The 15,146-nt window shown below is 31.7% G+C and overlaps 2 protein-coding genes across 4 annotated transcripts; one reads left to right on the forward strand and one right to left on the reverse strand.

The window, feature by feature from the left end:
• Positions 1-3,179: 3,179 nt before the first annotated feature.
• Positions 3,180-3,997, forward strand: LOC108457788 (ubiquitin-40S ribosomal protein S27a). The gene has a single exon (XM_017756969.2). The coding sequence runs from the start codon at positions 3,343-3,345 to the stop codon at positions 3,811-3,813; it is 471 nt and encodes a 156-aa protein (XP_017612458.1). The 5' UTR covers positions 3,180-3,342; the 3' UTR covers positions 3,814-3,997.
• Positions 3,998-8,091: 4,094 nt separating this feature from the next.
• LOC108451970 (short-chain dehydrogenase reductase 3b-like) lies at positions 8,092-14,433 on the reverse strand. 3 transcript variants are annotated; one of them, XM_053030346.1, is made up of 5 exons: positions 13,943-14,433; positions 13,778-13,864; positions 13,568-13,657; positions 9,159-9,256; positions 8,092-9,068 (listed from the first exon to the last, which is right to left on the reverse strand). In XM_053030346.1, exons 4-5 carry the CDS (start codon positions 9,170-9,172, stop codon positions 8,288-8,290), a joined length of 795 nt encoding a protein of 264 aa, XP_052886306.1. In that variant the 5' UTR covers positions 9,173-9,256; positions 13,568-13,657; positions 13,778-13,864; positions 13,943-14,433; the 3' UTR covers positions 8,092-8,287. The 3 variants fall into 3 exon arrangements, with proteins under 3 accessions (XP_052886306.1, XP_017605179.1, XP_017605203.1); XM_017749690.2 differs by having other exon boundaries at positions 13,778-13,817; positions 13,943-14,432; XM_017749714.2 differs by having other exon boundaries at positions 13,568-13,690; positions 13,778-13,817; positions 13,943-14,432.
• Positions 14,434-15,146: the final 713 nt, after the last annotated feature.

Consider the following 15,146-nt stretch of genomic DNA (forward strand, 5'->3'; position numbering starts at 1 on the left):
AAATTAAATCTTATTGAATCTGTTTTCATATAAAAGAAATAGAGAAAGTAAAGAAATTTTTTATTCTGAGATATTTATATTTTTGTGAGACTAGTTCAGAATGATTTCGAGATCCCCTATTCTAACTTGGAAAAATCATTAAAAATTATAGAAAAATAATTTTGTGACATAATTTATATGGATAGATTCCTTAATGAGTCTATTTTTATAAGAAACAAATGATAACATCATTTAAATTATGTTTAAAGAGATAATTAGACTTTAGTGAAGAGTGGTCAGAACTGTTGAATAGCAAAACATGGGAGACTTTAATGAATGAACTATACTAATTGGCTAAACCAAAATTCTGAAAATTTTATGGTAAGAAGACATGTGAGTATAGTTTCAGGTAAAATTAACGGATCTTAATTTGGAGTTCTGTAGCTCAAGATATAAATAATTTAGTGACTATGACTCAAATAGACAACTTTGAATATACATATAAGTATATAGTGAAATTATAGATAATGTTACTTATAAGCATATTATATAAATTAAAGATGTGAAATGGAGAGGAGGATGAGGAAAATATGTATGAATATTCAGCTAGTATAGCTAATTTGCATGTTTTAAGCTCAGGGACTAAATTGAATAAGCTTACTAAGCGATCATAGAAAAGATCCACAGAGCCTTGCTATTTAAGGGTAACTAACTCAAACATGGGATCTATGAAGGCGTTAGATTAAAATCTTCCATGTAATACTCGAGCATAAGTCTCCCAAGTTAGGTGATGCAAACCCCATTGTCTTTGCACAAAGAAGCGATGTCAATCCAAAGCCTTCCCATCTAAGTGAAAGATCACCATCTCACCTTAGCTAGGTCTCCCACATATTTAGCTTAAAAAAACTACTAAAGCCTAGCCCACCAACTCCTAAAGTCTACTCCATCAAAACGTGGACAATCTAACCTCAAAAGTTTGTTTGCTGGCTCAGTTCAAACTACTTGAGGAGATGTGTTCATATGTTCGAGAGTTTGACATAGGAGATAGAGCTAGATGCCCTTGAGGGATGGCCTCCCAAAATGCCTTTTCCCTTGTTTACCCTAGCTCCTATAGCACTAGTCGATGGTGACTGGCCAAAATACTATTCAAAGAGTGAATGAAGTTATGAACGAATATCACCTTTGATATTTTTATTAAAGTCCTTCAAACGCGAGTTGATCTTGGTGTCAATCTGAGAAACCTCCAGCTGCAACTAAGATAGCTCTTGTAGTATCTATCTCATTTCCTTTTGAAGTCTGGTGGTGACGCCTTCATTAGCCATGAGGAAAAAGTGGCTCGATACATTGTAACGAAAATAATAGAAAATTTGCAGAAGAAACAAAAAGAAAGAGAGTTGAGAGAATTAGAGAGTAAGAGACTGAGAATTATGTCAATAAAATTGCTTAATCACCCCCTTTTCCCTAATTGTCAGAATAATGACTTCAAAACAACTTGGCACTTATTAGTCCAGGTGTTCTCCAAACCGCACTGTTTCACTTAAACGGTTACTGACCATCAAAATGAGTCGTTTTATACTGACCTATTTTTTTTTAAAAAAAATGCACCTTATTCTTAAAATGAAAAAACTCAAGATGTAACATTTTTACAACAATTAAAATAAGTGAAAATAACATAATTATAAAGACACTTGTGATGCTCGACTGGTGCTTGATTGCTACTAAACTTTTCTTCTGTAACACATGGTGAGGTGACAGATCTTGATTGGACAATTTTTTTTTCTTTTTACAACCAGCGTGGCATTAAGATTTGGGGTTAAATGGAATATGACACGTTAGTTTAAGTATCACAATCGATAAAAAAAATTTAGGTATCTCTTTAGTAAAATGGATATAGATTAGGAGATAACTTTTTAATTAAGCCTTCTTTAGAAAATTTAAAACACAATTTATTTTTTAAATTGTAAAAATTACTTTAAGAATTATTTTAAGAATTTTTAAAATTTGATGAAAAATTCATAAAATTTTAAAATATATATCAAAAACTCCGAAAGAAACAAAAATTGATAATTTCTAAAATCGTCAGTTTTAAATTATAAAATGCAAACATTTATTTAAAAATTATAAAAAAATTAAAGAAATCCTTAAAATGATCAAAATGTCAAAAAATATATAAAAAAATAAAATTTTATAAAACACTAAAAAGATATTAAAATTTGGTATTGGACAAAGAAAACCTGGGTATGGGTTATTTAAGATTTTTTTAAAATTTTATGATTTTAAAAAAAAAGACTATTTTAGAAATTTAAGGAGTTTTTTAAAAAAATTACATTTTATAATTTAATAATTTTAAAACTTGATTTTTCATATTCTTTTAGGATTCTTGGTTTTTCTTTTCGTAAATTTATAAAGTTTTAAAAATTTTAAAGGTGTTCAAAATTATAATTTAAAAAAGTATAATATTTATCAAACTCAATAAAAAATAAAATAAAATGTATCAGAAATTAAGTCATATAAAATTCTTTGACAAAGTTAATGGAAAACAATTGGCCTTAGGATTGAAAATAATTATTTCAAAAAGTCGAATAACTAGAAATGATAATAGAAGACTAAATATACCAAAAATACATACTACAAAGACTTCTTACTATTATTATTATAAAATTTAACCTTTAATAATTAACTTTTAATTTTTCATAAAGTATAAAAATTAAATTTGAATAAATTAAAGTAAAGAAATTATTTTTATTAAATAAAGGGAGTTTTCTAATTATGATATATATTTGAATTATTTGGAAAAGATCTCTTTAATTCTTTTCGATTTTGAAAATGAGCAAATTAATTTTTCTAAAAGATGGAACAATTTAATCCCTATTAATTTTGAAAGCAAGCAATTAAATAGAATTAATTTGTTAAATCGGATTACATTAATAAAATGTCTAAACTTTGATGGTTAAATTTATTATTATATCAATTAAAGTTATGTACAATTAATAGAAAATATTGAGAATCGAAACTAATTATCTTTAATTATTTTAGTTTTGAATATGGTAAAGATTAAATTATTTTAAATTTTGTTGTGTGGAATCAATTTTACTCAATATCAAGCATTATATGTAAGTTTTCTTACCGAATTTTTTTCCTTCACTTGGGGTTGGGTGGCGTCACATGATAAATTGAGTCAATTAGTAGTCCACGAAAAGCCCAAAACCATAAAAAGAGCAGGGGCAACTACGTACTTTCAATCTCACATCCCAACCCTCTAACAAAACCCTAATCCCACATTTCACATCCTTAGTTATCTCCCATTTTGAAACCCTAGCCGACCCCCGCCCCAATTCTCTGCATCGTCACCTCCACATCAAGATGCAGATCTTCGTCAAAACCCTAACGGGGAAGACCATAACCTTAGAGGTTGAATCCTCCGATACAATCGACAACGTCAAGGCCAAGATCCAAGACAAGGAGGGCATCCCACCCGACCAACAGCGCCTTATCTTCGCCGGGAAGCAGCTCGAAGACGGCCGCACCTTAGCCGACTACAACATCCAGAAGGAATCCACTCTCCACCTCGTCCTCCGTCTCAGGGGTGGCGCCAAGAAGAGGAAGAAGAAGACCTACACCAAGCCCAAGAAGATGAAGCACAAGAAGAAGAAGGTCAAGCTCGCAGTGCTCCAGTTCTACAAGGTGGATGAGTCCGGGAAGGTTCAGAGGCTGAGGAAAGAGTGTCCTAATGCGGAGTGTGGGGCCGGGACTTTCATGGCTAATCATTTTGATAGGCACTATTGTGGTAAGTGTGGGCTCACTTACGTTTACCAGAAGGCTGGTGGAGACTGAGCAGCGTCCGATTCCACCTTCAGTAAAAAAAAAAAACTGAAATCAATAGTTTATTTTTATCAGTATGAGTAGCATTAATATTCGATAATATTTGGATCTTTTTATATATTTCTAATGTTATGATGCTTTGGATATGATTTTCGACTTCTGCTTACCAATTTGAATTGAATTATGGGTTTTTCTACTTGTTTTTGTTTGACTGATGACCTTTGTATATGCTTTATTTATGTTATTTTGGGCTCGGTGGATTGGCGAATTTGGATATTTCCAAGCACCGTGAATCATTTTATCTATATCTCCTACCTTTGTTGGGTATTATTTGAATGTTTAACGATGGTAAAGTGTAACGATTGCACTAGAATGCTTGCTATTTCTGACCAAACCTGTTGTTTGCTATACGTGCCATGTATGTTATGGGGTTTGGCCGCATTATGATATTGAGGGGGGTGGAACCCTGAGCAATATACTAAGTAGATGGTCGAGTTGCACAAGTCTTGTATGTTGAAAATGAAGTCAGAGAAAAACAAGTACTTATTGTCTGTTGCCTAGGGCCAGAATACCAATGGAATTATGGAACACCAATGGGGTTTAGTCAAAGAAAATACTTATTGTCTGTTGCCCGAGTCTTTTTACTGGCTTGTTACTTTGCTCTCTCAATTCCATACCATTATAGAGTTTGTTTTCATTAGGCTTATCGAAAGAAATATTTCAAGCTAGAACTTGTGATTATGTCTTTTGGTGAATGTGAAGCATCAATTGCTTTGGTGGAGGATACGGAAACAGTAGATAAATGGTACCTTCTGGTGTTATTTATGAAATGTTTTACCTGTAGGAAAATGAGACCTTAAAGAGTATTTCTTTTGTCTGTTTATGACGAGTATGAAGAGTGGGAAAATGGATGGAGTTGAAGTTTTCCTAAACATTCTAGTTTATCATCATCCTGAGTTCCAACTTTCACCACTATCGGATTGGAGTTCAAAGGCTTTAAGCACATCCAAATCAGATTGCTCTAATGTTACTATTATGTTTTTTCATGCCCAGCTTATTCTTCAATAAGCTTAAACGGGCCTTTTTTGTTAGGATGAGCATTCGGTTAACTAAATTGATTATAATATAAAATAATCGAATTGGACCATAATTGACTTAACCCAATTGGCTTAACATGACTTATGGCTTGGTTAGTAATGCTTAAAAAAACACTTTTGGTTTGAAAAACACTTATGAAGAAAAGTTGTGTTAAACAAATAGTTTTTAGTTGAATTTTTTAGCTTTTTAAAAGTGTTTACTCTTTGAAAAAGAGAAGTTAAAATTTTTAGTTTTTTTTCTCTCAAAAATATTTTTGGTGTTTAATTACATTTTCATTCTTCTAATAACATAGTACTTTCTTTTTTTTTCTTGGTGTTTAATTACAAATGTGTTAAGATCATTAACTAAAAATTAAAAAAAATTATTTTTTGAAATAATACAAATGTGTTAATATCTAATTACAAATATTTAATGATTATATTTAAATATTTAAAATATAGTTTATATATTTTAATTAAATTTTATAAACAATTAATACTTATTGTTTAAAAATATTTAAAGTTTATATTTCATATATTAAAATATTGACAAGAAGTTATGATAAATTATTTTTATTTTATTATTAAAATATAATAATTTTAACTAATTTGAAGATTATTTTTAAAAGTACTTTTTGACAAAGAATGCTAAATACTCAAATATTTTCAACAAACTTTTCAAGAATACTTCTCAAAAATACTTTTCCACCACACTTTTTAAAAGTATTGCTAAACTAACCCTTAATCAAATTAATTTTTTCAATTCATTCTTTCCTTTAATAAAGATAAAAAATCAATTTTAAAACCAACAACAATATATCAAATTAAACAATTATAATCCAAAATAAAATAAAAGTTTTTGAAGCCTGTATTACGTAGGTCTATGCATAATATTAAACCTTTTTGGTAATATTTTAGATTAACTTATTAAAATAGTCAATTTTATTTGTCTTAGGTTATATTTTAGTTATTTATATTTAAAATATTACGTTTTAGTCACTTACCTTATCATGTTGTAACATTTTAGCCATTAAGCCATTAATTGTCGTTAACGTGTAATGATGAAGTTGACATGGCACGTTAAATTATTATTTCAAACTTAAATTTTAGGTTAAATTGTAAAATTGGTCCCTATATTTTTTGTTTTGAGTAATTTAATTTTTTTATGTTCTTTTAACTTTTTCTTTTCTTTTTTCCATTCTTTTCCTCTTCTTTCTTTGTTTTCCTCCATTCCCTATTTTTTAAAGTAGTTTTTCTATATTTTCCATTTGTTAAAACTAGTCTTTATATTTTTTTTGAATAATTTTTTTTCTTTATTTTCCTTTTAGTTTTTCTTTAAAACTAGTCTCATATTCTTCACTACATAAATATAATTTTTGCCCACCAAATAAACCAAATTATTGTTTCTTTCGCATGATTCTTAAATTAAATTTCAATCAAAACCAAATATAAATCATTTTAACCAAATCCCGATTTGAATATAACCTAATTTTGAAACTAAAATCGAATCTAATTAATTAATATAAAAAATCATATCTTTAATCAAATCTAAACATAAATTGAATTCTTTATATTTATTTTTTTTTTGTTTTTTGACGAATAAAATTAAGCAAATGATAAAATTGATCTAAATTTTCTTGGATATTCCCAAGCAATCTTGATTGGAAGCTGAGCATGGATGAACTGAAGAGAGAAATGAAGCATGGAACCAAACTAGTTTGGGTAAAATTGAGGGTAGTTTCATATGATGGTCATTTTACTCATTGAGAGTGTAAAGCTTGTTTGAAGAATTCATGAAACAACGTAGTTTCAAGAGGACGAGAATGTTGTAGGTAAGGTAGATAAGATGGTCGTGGGGGTTGTTTGGGAGGTTGAGGGAACGGGCTCGGGAAACTTTGTTGAGAGTAGATTGCCATAAGTCACGACTGACGAGGTCTTCGAGTAAGACGAGCTTGTAGACTAAGTCATTGAGAGATCCAACTTAATTAGTTAAAGCAATGATGGATGATGAGGGTTTGTAATTGTGGGGTGAGAATATGCGAAACAAGTTTTATTTTGGTTTCAGCTTTCGCCTTTTTTTTTTCCATAAGTATAAAAAAGTTTTAACAAATGGAAAATATAGAAAAACTACGTTAAAAGAAATATAGAAGGGAGGAAAATAGAGAGAGAAATGGAAGAGAATGAAAAATAAAGAAAAAAAGGTTAAAAGAACATAAAAAAATTAAATTGTTCAAAAAGAAAAAAATATAGGGACCAATTGATAATTTAACCTGAAAGTTTTGTTTGAAATGATGATTTAAAGTGCCACGTCAGTTTATTGCCACGTCAGTTTATAGTTACATTGTTAACGATAATTAACGGCTAGGCAAACAAAAGTGACTATTTTAATAGTTTACCCTAAAATTTATTATATATCATTTATATTATAGTTATAAAAATATTTTAATAATGTGAACCCCGTGTGTTGGACTGATGGATAAGGTGTTCATCGTCCCAAGTATAACCTAGATTTTAATCATACTAGTCGCGTTGTTGGTAGGATTTTACCCTTTCGTAATTCACCAAAAATTTTTTTAATATAAGTGTATAATTGTTACTTTCAAACTATTTCATACCTATTTGGTAATATTATTTTACCAACCAAACAATGTCTATTCAATTCAATTATTATTATATTTTATTGAAGCTCTGTTCCATTCCCCCATAATACTATTTCATTCTCATAGAATACAATTCCATTCTATTTTAGTGAACCAAACCCGTTGTTAATGTTTTATTGGCTGTTTTCTAACAGTAAATAAATAACATTTGTTTTTTTTTTAGTTGTTCAATGTATATTTTAATGTTTTTAAATTGGATAGATGGTTATTGGCTTGCTATTCTATCTGATTCGATTGAAAATTTATTAAAGATTAAAATAAATAATTTTAATATAATTGATTTTTTTATTTAATTCAATTAATTCGTACTGATTTTCGATCTCATCAAGTTAGAAACAATATTATTATATTGTAGTTGTTGTTGAATTAATGTGCCAGTCTTCTTGGCTTCAGCTTCAAGTTTTTTAGTCATCATTAGTGGTATTGAACTGCGTGGCTAATTGACCTAATTTGCTAGCTCCATGCTTCTATACTTCAACCCTCCCACATTCAAGGAAGGGTTATTTCCTTCTTTTATTTAAAACAATAAAAAAAGTTTCAGGAAACAATTGAGATTTTGGCAGACAAGAGTGATGGATTTGTGAATATGTATATATAACATATAGATATGTCCGTGTGTGTGTGTTTGCAGATTACAAGAAAAATGCACATGCAATGTGCCGGTCGAACTTGGCTGAAAAAGTTTTAAATAGGAGCCGAATTAATGGCCAATCTTTATTAAATATTGCGTTCTAACAGTGACGACTAGCATTAGTTTTGAACTTCTGGAAAACTGCGATTAACCACTGAAAAGCCTCCATCAACTGCCAAGTTTTGGCCACTGATGTAAACGGATTCATCAGAAGCAAGAAACAATACAGCCTCCGAAATGTGTCTAGCCTTCAACACAATACCTTTCAAGTTGCTCCTAGAACAAGTATTGGCCTCTACTTCACTTGGTTCCATATCGAAAATTTTACAAGCAAGAGGCGTGGCCACTCCAAATGGAGAAACGCAATTCACTCTGATCCCGTAACCCCCTAGCTCACTACATGCTCCTCGAACAAGTCCTACAACAGCATGTTTCGATGTCGTATAACCAATCGTTGCAATTCCTCCTATACAAGATGCTACACTCGCAGTGCATATGATGGATCCGCGTATGTTTTTAGCCACCATAGCACGAGCGGCATGCTTGATCGTGGCTGCAACACCTCGAACATTTGTGGCCATGGTGTTGTCGAAGCCATTGACGTCAAGTTCCAAGATCCCAGGTAACGGTCCATAGACACCAGCATTGCTGAACAAAATGTCCAGCCTTCCATATTTCTCCACCGCGTAACTCACTGTTGCCTCTACCTGCTTCTCGTCTCTTACGTCACAGTGACAGTAACTAACCTTGTCTAGGCCGATGGATGCCGCGACTTTGTTCCCGAGATCATCTTGGACATCAGCAATGACAGCAAAAGCCCCATGTTCCACAAATAACCTCACCGTCTCCTCACCAATCCCACTGGCGGCACCAGTGATAAGAGCTACCTTACCTTCCAACCTACAACAACATCTCACACATAGAATGGTAACAACACAACATGTTTACTCTCTACAGTATTGGAGAAACACAAAGTAAGATCTAGCATACCTTGACTTAGACATCTGAGTGAGCCTGCCGGCCTGCCTGCTACAACTTTTTTTATAAGGCGCCCCCTGGGTTCTGCTGTTTTTTTCCGACCTCGTGATCTGTTGTATTTATAATCAATCGTTCGCCTTAGGGAAGTCCATGTATTATTTTAGATTTTTGTATGCAACTAGGCGAAAGTTTAGGTTGTGTAGCAAGCCGCCGGTCAAACTGAATTGTTAAATATTTTGTAGATAATTACAAGGGGATTATATAAACATAAATCCCTTTTCCCTATTACGTCAGCTCTGACATTTTCCTTTTGGTAAGCACCCTATTAAATATTTAATTCGCAGACAAAGACACTGATTATTTTCCCTAATGACTTTTGCCGAAGGGGCAATCCTCAAAACTATTATGGTATGTTTAAACAATTTATTTTGCAGTTAAATAAGTCCATAATTTATTGTTTTTACCATTAAAGCCCTTAATTTTCAGTCATGTCATAATTTTATTAGCTACAAATATCTCTCTACAAAAAACCTTAGATTTATGGGATTAAAATTCGTTTAATCTACTAAAATATTTATAAAAAAATTAATAGATTAAAAGAGTTTCTCATTCACCGACAACTCCTTTCCCCTTAACCTCTCGATGCCTTCCCCAACTATTTTGCTTACTTCCTATCCTTTCAATTTCTTTCATAACCAATCCATCTTTTTTTGGAGGAAACTTCAAAAGATTCAACATAATAAGATTATTTCTACGATTTGACTAGGCTTAATTAATTAACTGATGTTAGATTCTTATATTATAATAACTAGTTTGATTATTTGTTTGTGTTAAATTATAGAGCATAAATTTGAAGGTCTAATCTTACTTTTTATTTTTAGAAATTTACACTCTTTACTTTCTGGATTTAGAAATTTTGGTCCAATTGTTACCTCAACTAAAATTCTTCTACCAAACTTATTAGTGTGACATTTTGAAATTTAAAACAAAAATTACTCAAGAGTCATATAACAAAAAAAAAAATAACATTGAAATTTTTCATATAGATTATTTTTCTTAAAACATTCATTCGAACTCATTATGATAAATAAATTTTTTGTTGGAATAGTGTTACCAAAACAATTTTGATGTAAGCAGTTTGGTTGAAATAGTTGAAAATATTAAATATTTAAACCTACTAATGATATTATAAAAGTAGAATGATAAAATTATGCCAAAAATAAAGTATAAAGAAGTTTCAACGTAGTGTAAGGTTAAAACTGAAGTTTAATCATTGTCTTATAATATAAAAAATAAAACAAGGCAAACCCAAAAGAAACAGAAAGCTATGTATTCATCTCTAATACCTTAGGGCATTCAAATTATATATAACCTAATAATATCTTAATTGAAAATTTAAAAATACTAACTATTTTGTCTAATTAATAACAATATAAAATTACATGGACCAAATTACATTAGAAATTAAAGTGTAGTATCCAAATTTCAAATATAGGCATAATAGATGAACCAAATCTAAAATTTAACCATTTTCTAAAACTACAAAAAAAAAAAAAGTAAGCACTTACGTAAACCTAAAAGAAATGAGAAGTCATATGTCAATCTCTAACACTATTAAGGTATTCAAATTATATATAACCACTAAATGTTTTAACCAAAATGTTAAGACATTAAGCATAGGTTATATAGATTAAGGCATGTAGTACCTAATTGTATTTATGTATGTATTGAAGGCTATTTTATGTTGATTGTTTGACCAATTTAAAAGTCATATCATATTTACTTTTAAATATGTTAAATGTTTATGTTTACTATTATTTATTTTTTTCTCTTCCGCTTTGGCATGTATTTTTCTGCTTTTTAGCACGGTCTCTGCTTTTTTGCACGTCTTTGTGATTTTGATTTCTTTAGGTTGTTTGTTTTTGGGTGAAGTGTGTTTAATTTGAATATATTACACAAAAATTGTTCAATAACAAAATATGATTTACAGAAGAGACTCCAACAGTTAAATGAGACTTACCTTACGGATGTAATTTTAGGGGACACAGTAGATGTGAATTTAGCTCTAAATTTAAAGGCTGATAAGGAGGAGGTTTATTGGGAACAATGGGCGAAGGTCAACTGGTTGAAAAACAGTGACATAAATACTATATATTTTCATAATTTTGCTTCGCGCAGGAGAAGGAGAAATCATGTGTCAAATTTGAGAGATGAGAGTGGCACTTTGTATGAGGGCAATTCAGATCGATTGAAAATTGCCAAAAACTATTTTCTTTTTCTCTTCTCTTCGACGGGCTCGACGGACGTTGATGAAGTTTTACAAGGGGTTGAGACTTTCATTTCGGCAGATATTAATGAAAATGTTACAGGGTTTCTCGGTTATGAAGGTGTGCGATGCGATTAAGTCCATGAGTCCGTTAAAAGCATCTGGTAAGGATGGACTCGGTGTAGTGTTTTATCAGAGATTTTGACACATTGTGGGAATGGAGCTGGCTGCATATTGTATAAAAGTTTTGACCGATGAGCAGGACATTACAGAGATAAATGGGACCCGAGTGGTTTTGATCCCAAAACTTAGTAACCCGCAAAACATGACTCAATTTAGACTGATAAGTTTGTGTAATATTCTCTACAAAATTATCTTAAAAATGCTTGTGAATAGATTACAGTCGATGATTCATTTATGTGTTGATGAGGTTCAAAGCACCTTTGTACATGGATGGCTTATATCAGATAATATTCTAGTAGCTTACGAGATATTACACTGCTTAAAGAATAATAGGAATGGAAGATTGGGGTCTGTTGCCTAAAGTTAGGTATGAACAAAGCCTATGATAGAGTTGAGTAGGTTTTCTCAAGGCGGATGCTTGGGAAGATGGGTTTTTCGGATGGGTGGATCGAAATGGTGATGAAATATGTAGAATCAGTCTCGTACTTGGTTGTGTTTAATGGAAAAGTGGAGGAGTCTTTCCAACCGAGTCATGGGCTACGTCAAGGGGACCCTCTTAGCACATATTTGTTTCGAACCTGTAGTGAAGACTTATCTACATTATTGCGCGCGACATCCATGCAAAGCCGACTAAAGGGAATTCGTATTAACCGGTATGCCCTTACTGTTACTCATTTACTATTTGCTGATGATAGTATGATTTTTGTAGAGGCATTGTTAAAAGGGTTTTAGAGAAATATGCTGACAGTTCAAGCCAATTGGTAAATTTTGATAAATTAGGAGCTTTCTTTAGCTCGAATGTGTCCCACTCTTGAAGATTAAATGTGTGTCAAATTTTAGTGGTGCACTCTATTCAAAATCTTGAGAAGTATCTGAGGTTTCCGTCGATCGTGGGAAGGAACAAAAGGGAGGCTTTTAGGGGACTAAAGGAGAGATGTGTAAGTATATTAAATAGTTGGGGCTCAAAAACTTTATTTATTGGAATACGTGAAGTTTTTATAAAAATTGTATTACAGGCCATCCCAATGTTTTCCATGTCATGTTTCTTGTTGCCCAGTTTTTTTTGCAGAGAGCTAAAAGCTATGATGGCCCGTTTTTGGTGGCAGAAACCAAAAGGAAGGAAAGGGTTGCATTGGTGTTCTTAGGAGACATTATGTTATTTGAAAGAGGATGAGGGGATGGGTTTTCGGGATTTGGCAAAATTTAACATCGCTCTATTGGTAAAACAGTGATGGAGGTTGCTTGGAAACCTGGATCGCTCTGGCAAAATTGATTTGTGCGAAGTATTACCCAAACACAAGTTTCATTGAGTCGAATTTAGGCTCAAATCCTTCTATGACATGGAGGAGTATTTGGAGTGTAAAAGGTTTGTTGAAATTGGGGCTAAAATGGAGGACCAGTTCAAGTCACTTGGTGTCAATATGGGAAGATTATTGGTTGCTGGGTAAGGATATGGGAAAGGTCACCACGTAGAGAGTTGCAGGGATGGGTTGTGTTAGTGATTTAATTTTACAAGAGTCGAAAAGTTGGGATACTAGACTCATTAGATCTTTATTCACAGAAGAAGAGGCGGATGCCATTATGAGCATCCCATTATCAATGAACAACCAGAATGATAAACTTATTTGGTTTGGCGAACATACAAGTGAATAGTCAGTACGCAGTGGTTATAAAGCTTTATTAAGTCCATGTGCTGTAAGTATTACTGAGCGTTTTATCTTTAAGTAATTATGGCTATCAACCACTTATGCTAGTTGTGATTGTTATTTTGCAAAGCAGGTTTGGGAAAGTTGGGTTTCCAATAGCCTGAAGTGGTGGCTAAAGTCGGTTTTCTGGATTGGTTATGCTAGATTTTTGAACATTCAACCACAAATAATAAGGAAATTGCTGCTATTACAGTTTGGGCGCTATGGTATGCACGAAACAAATATCTCCATAAAGGAATTTTGTAGAGTATAAACGAAGTTGTTACCTTTATTCATAGCTATGAAAGTGAATATCGAGGACTGAGATTTGTGTTGAGACACCCTCCTCCTACTACGGTAGTCCATTGGTCCCCCCACTGCCATTGTGGGTCAAGATTAATATGGACACGCTCCGGACCAAGAAATAAAGTGAGTTCAGGGTTTATTGTACAGGATGATATGGGACAAATTTTAAGATCAGAGTATCGTATCTATACCTGGGCTTCTACAATTTGTATGGTGGAGGCGATGGCGGTCCTACATGGTTTATAGTTTGTCCAAGAAATGAGATTTCGACGAGTCATCTTGGAGAGTGATTCAAAAATTGTAATACTGAAATTGCAAACAAATGATGAAGATTACTCAGCTCTTCGGTCGATTACCTGGGATGTGAAAGCTCTTTTGAGAAAATTTAAGTTCTGTTGTTTCAAATTCGAGCCCCGATGATGTAATTTTTTCGCGCATGCAATGGCGGTGCTGGGTCGGAGATATTCAATTGACCGATTCTGGTTGGAAGATGCCCTTTCAGAGGTCAGGAAGTTGCAGTGGAGGATTGGTGTTGGCTTGACCCACCGTGAGTTAGTTTACTTTGTTGGGTTTTGGGATTGAGGTTTCATGATTTGGGAAAAGGGTTCCCTCAATCTCCCTCATTGTCTTAACCCCTTTGGTGCATTTTGCGGGGAGATTCATCGTTTTGGTCGATTCGCAAGGATACAGTCAGTCGTTTGTTTTCTGTTAATTATAAGGTTTCAAGCTGTGTTGATTTTGGAATTTGGGATTTTCTGAGTTGTTTTTTTCAGTTTTACTTTACTTTTTAGGCTTAGAGTGTGCCCGTGTGTCTTTCCTTTATTTCTCTTTGTATTTGATTTTGTTGTCTGGCCATTATCCTATTAATAAAACAAAAATATTATTCTAAAAGAATATGTTAAATGTCTATTTTATATATGGTTAAGAAATTTATATTTTCAAAAAAAAATCACTAATTTTTCATTATTTTTATTATTAATTATCATTTTCAAAGACCTTTTATCATTTAAGAATAAATTTTAAAATATTATTGGTGAGATGAATGTTTTAAATTTGTTTGTTTAATTAATTTAGGGACCTGATTTTGAATATAAAATAGAGATAAAATGAAGAATTTATTTTTTATAGTTTAAAATCTATATTTATCAAATAATTTAATTATATTCTGTAATTAATTTTAAGTAATACATCAAATAATTTTATAATTTAAATTCATAATTTTTAGTTTATTAAATTAATTAAAAAGTTAATAGATATGAAAGAAATTGAAAGGAGGAAAAGTAAATTGGCCAAACACCTAGTTAAAGGGAAGGCATGTAGGAGGAAAGCAATTATAGCTGAATAATTATGCTTAGAGAGGTAGGGAAGGCAGAGCCTAGTAGGAAAGGAATTGTAGCTGAATAATTAGCATTTTTTTAATTAGTTAATTGTCTTTTAAAAAGTGGGTAGATTAAAAGCTGTGTAAAAATAAAAGATAAAAAATATACCTTAAATTAAAATTAAATGAGTAAAAATAATAGATTAAAAGTTTATTTAACTAAAAAAGGTTACAAATAATAG

This window comes from Gossypium arboreum, chromosome 7 (assembly GCF_025698485.1).
Source record: "Gossypium arboreum isolate Shixiya-1 chromosome 7, ASM2569848v2, whole genome shotgun sequence".
Classification (NCBI taxonomy): Eukaryota; Viridiplantae; Streptophyta; class Magnoliopsida; order Malvales; family Malvaceae; genus Gossypium; species Gossypium arboreum.

What these genes read in the sequence shown, in the direction of transcription:
- LOC108457788 (XM_017756969.2), top strand. Translation starts at nt 3,343, where the DNA reads ATGCAGATCTTCGTCAAAACCCTAACGGGGAAGACCATAACCTTAGAG.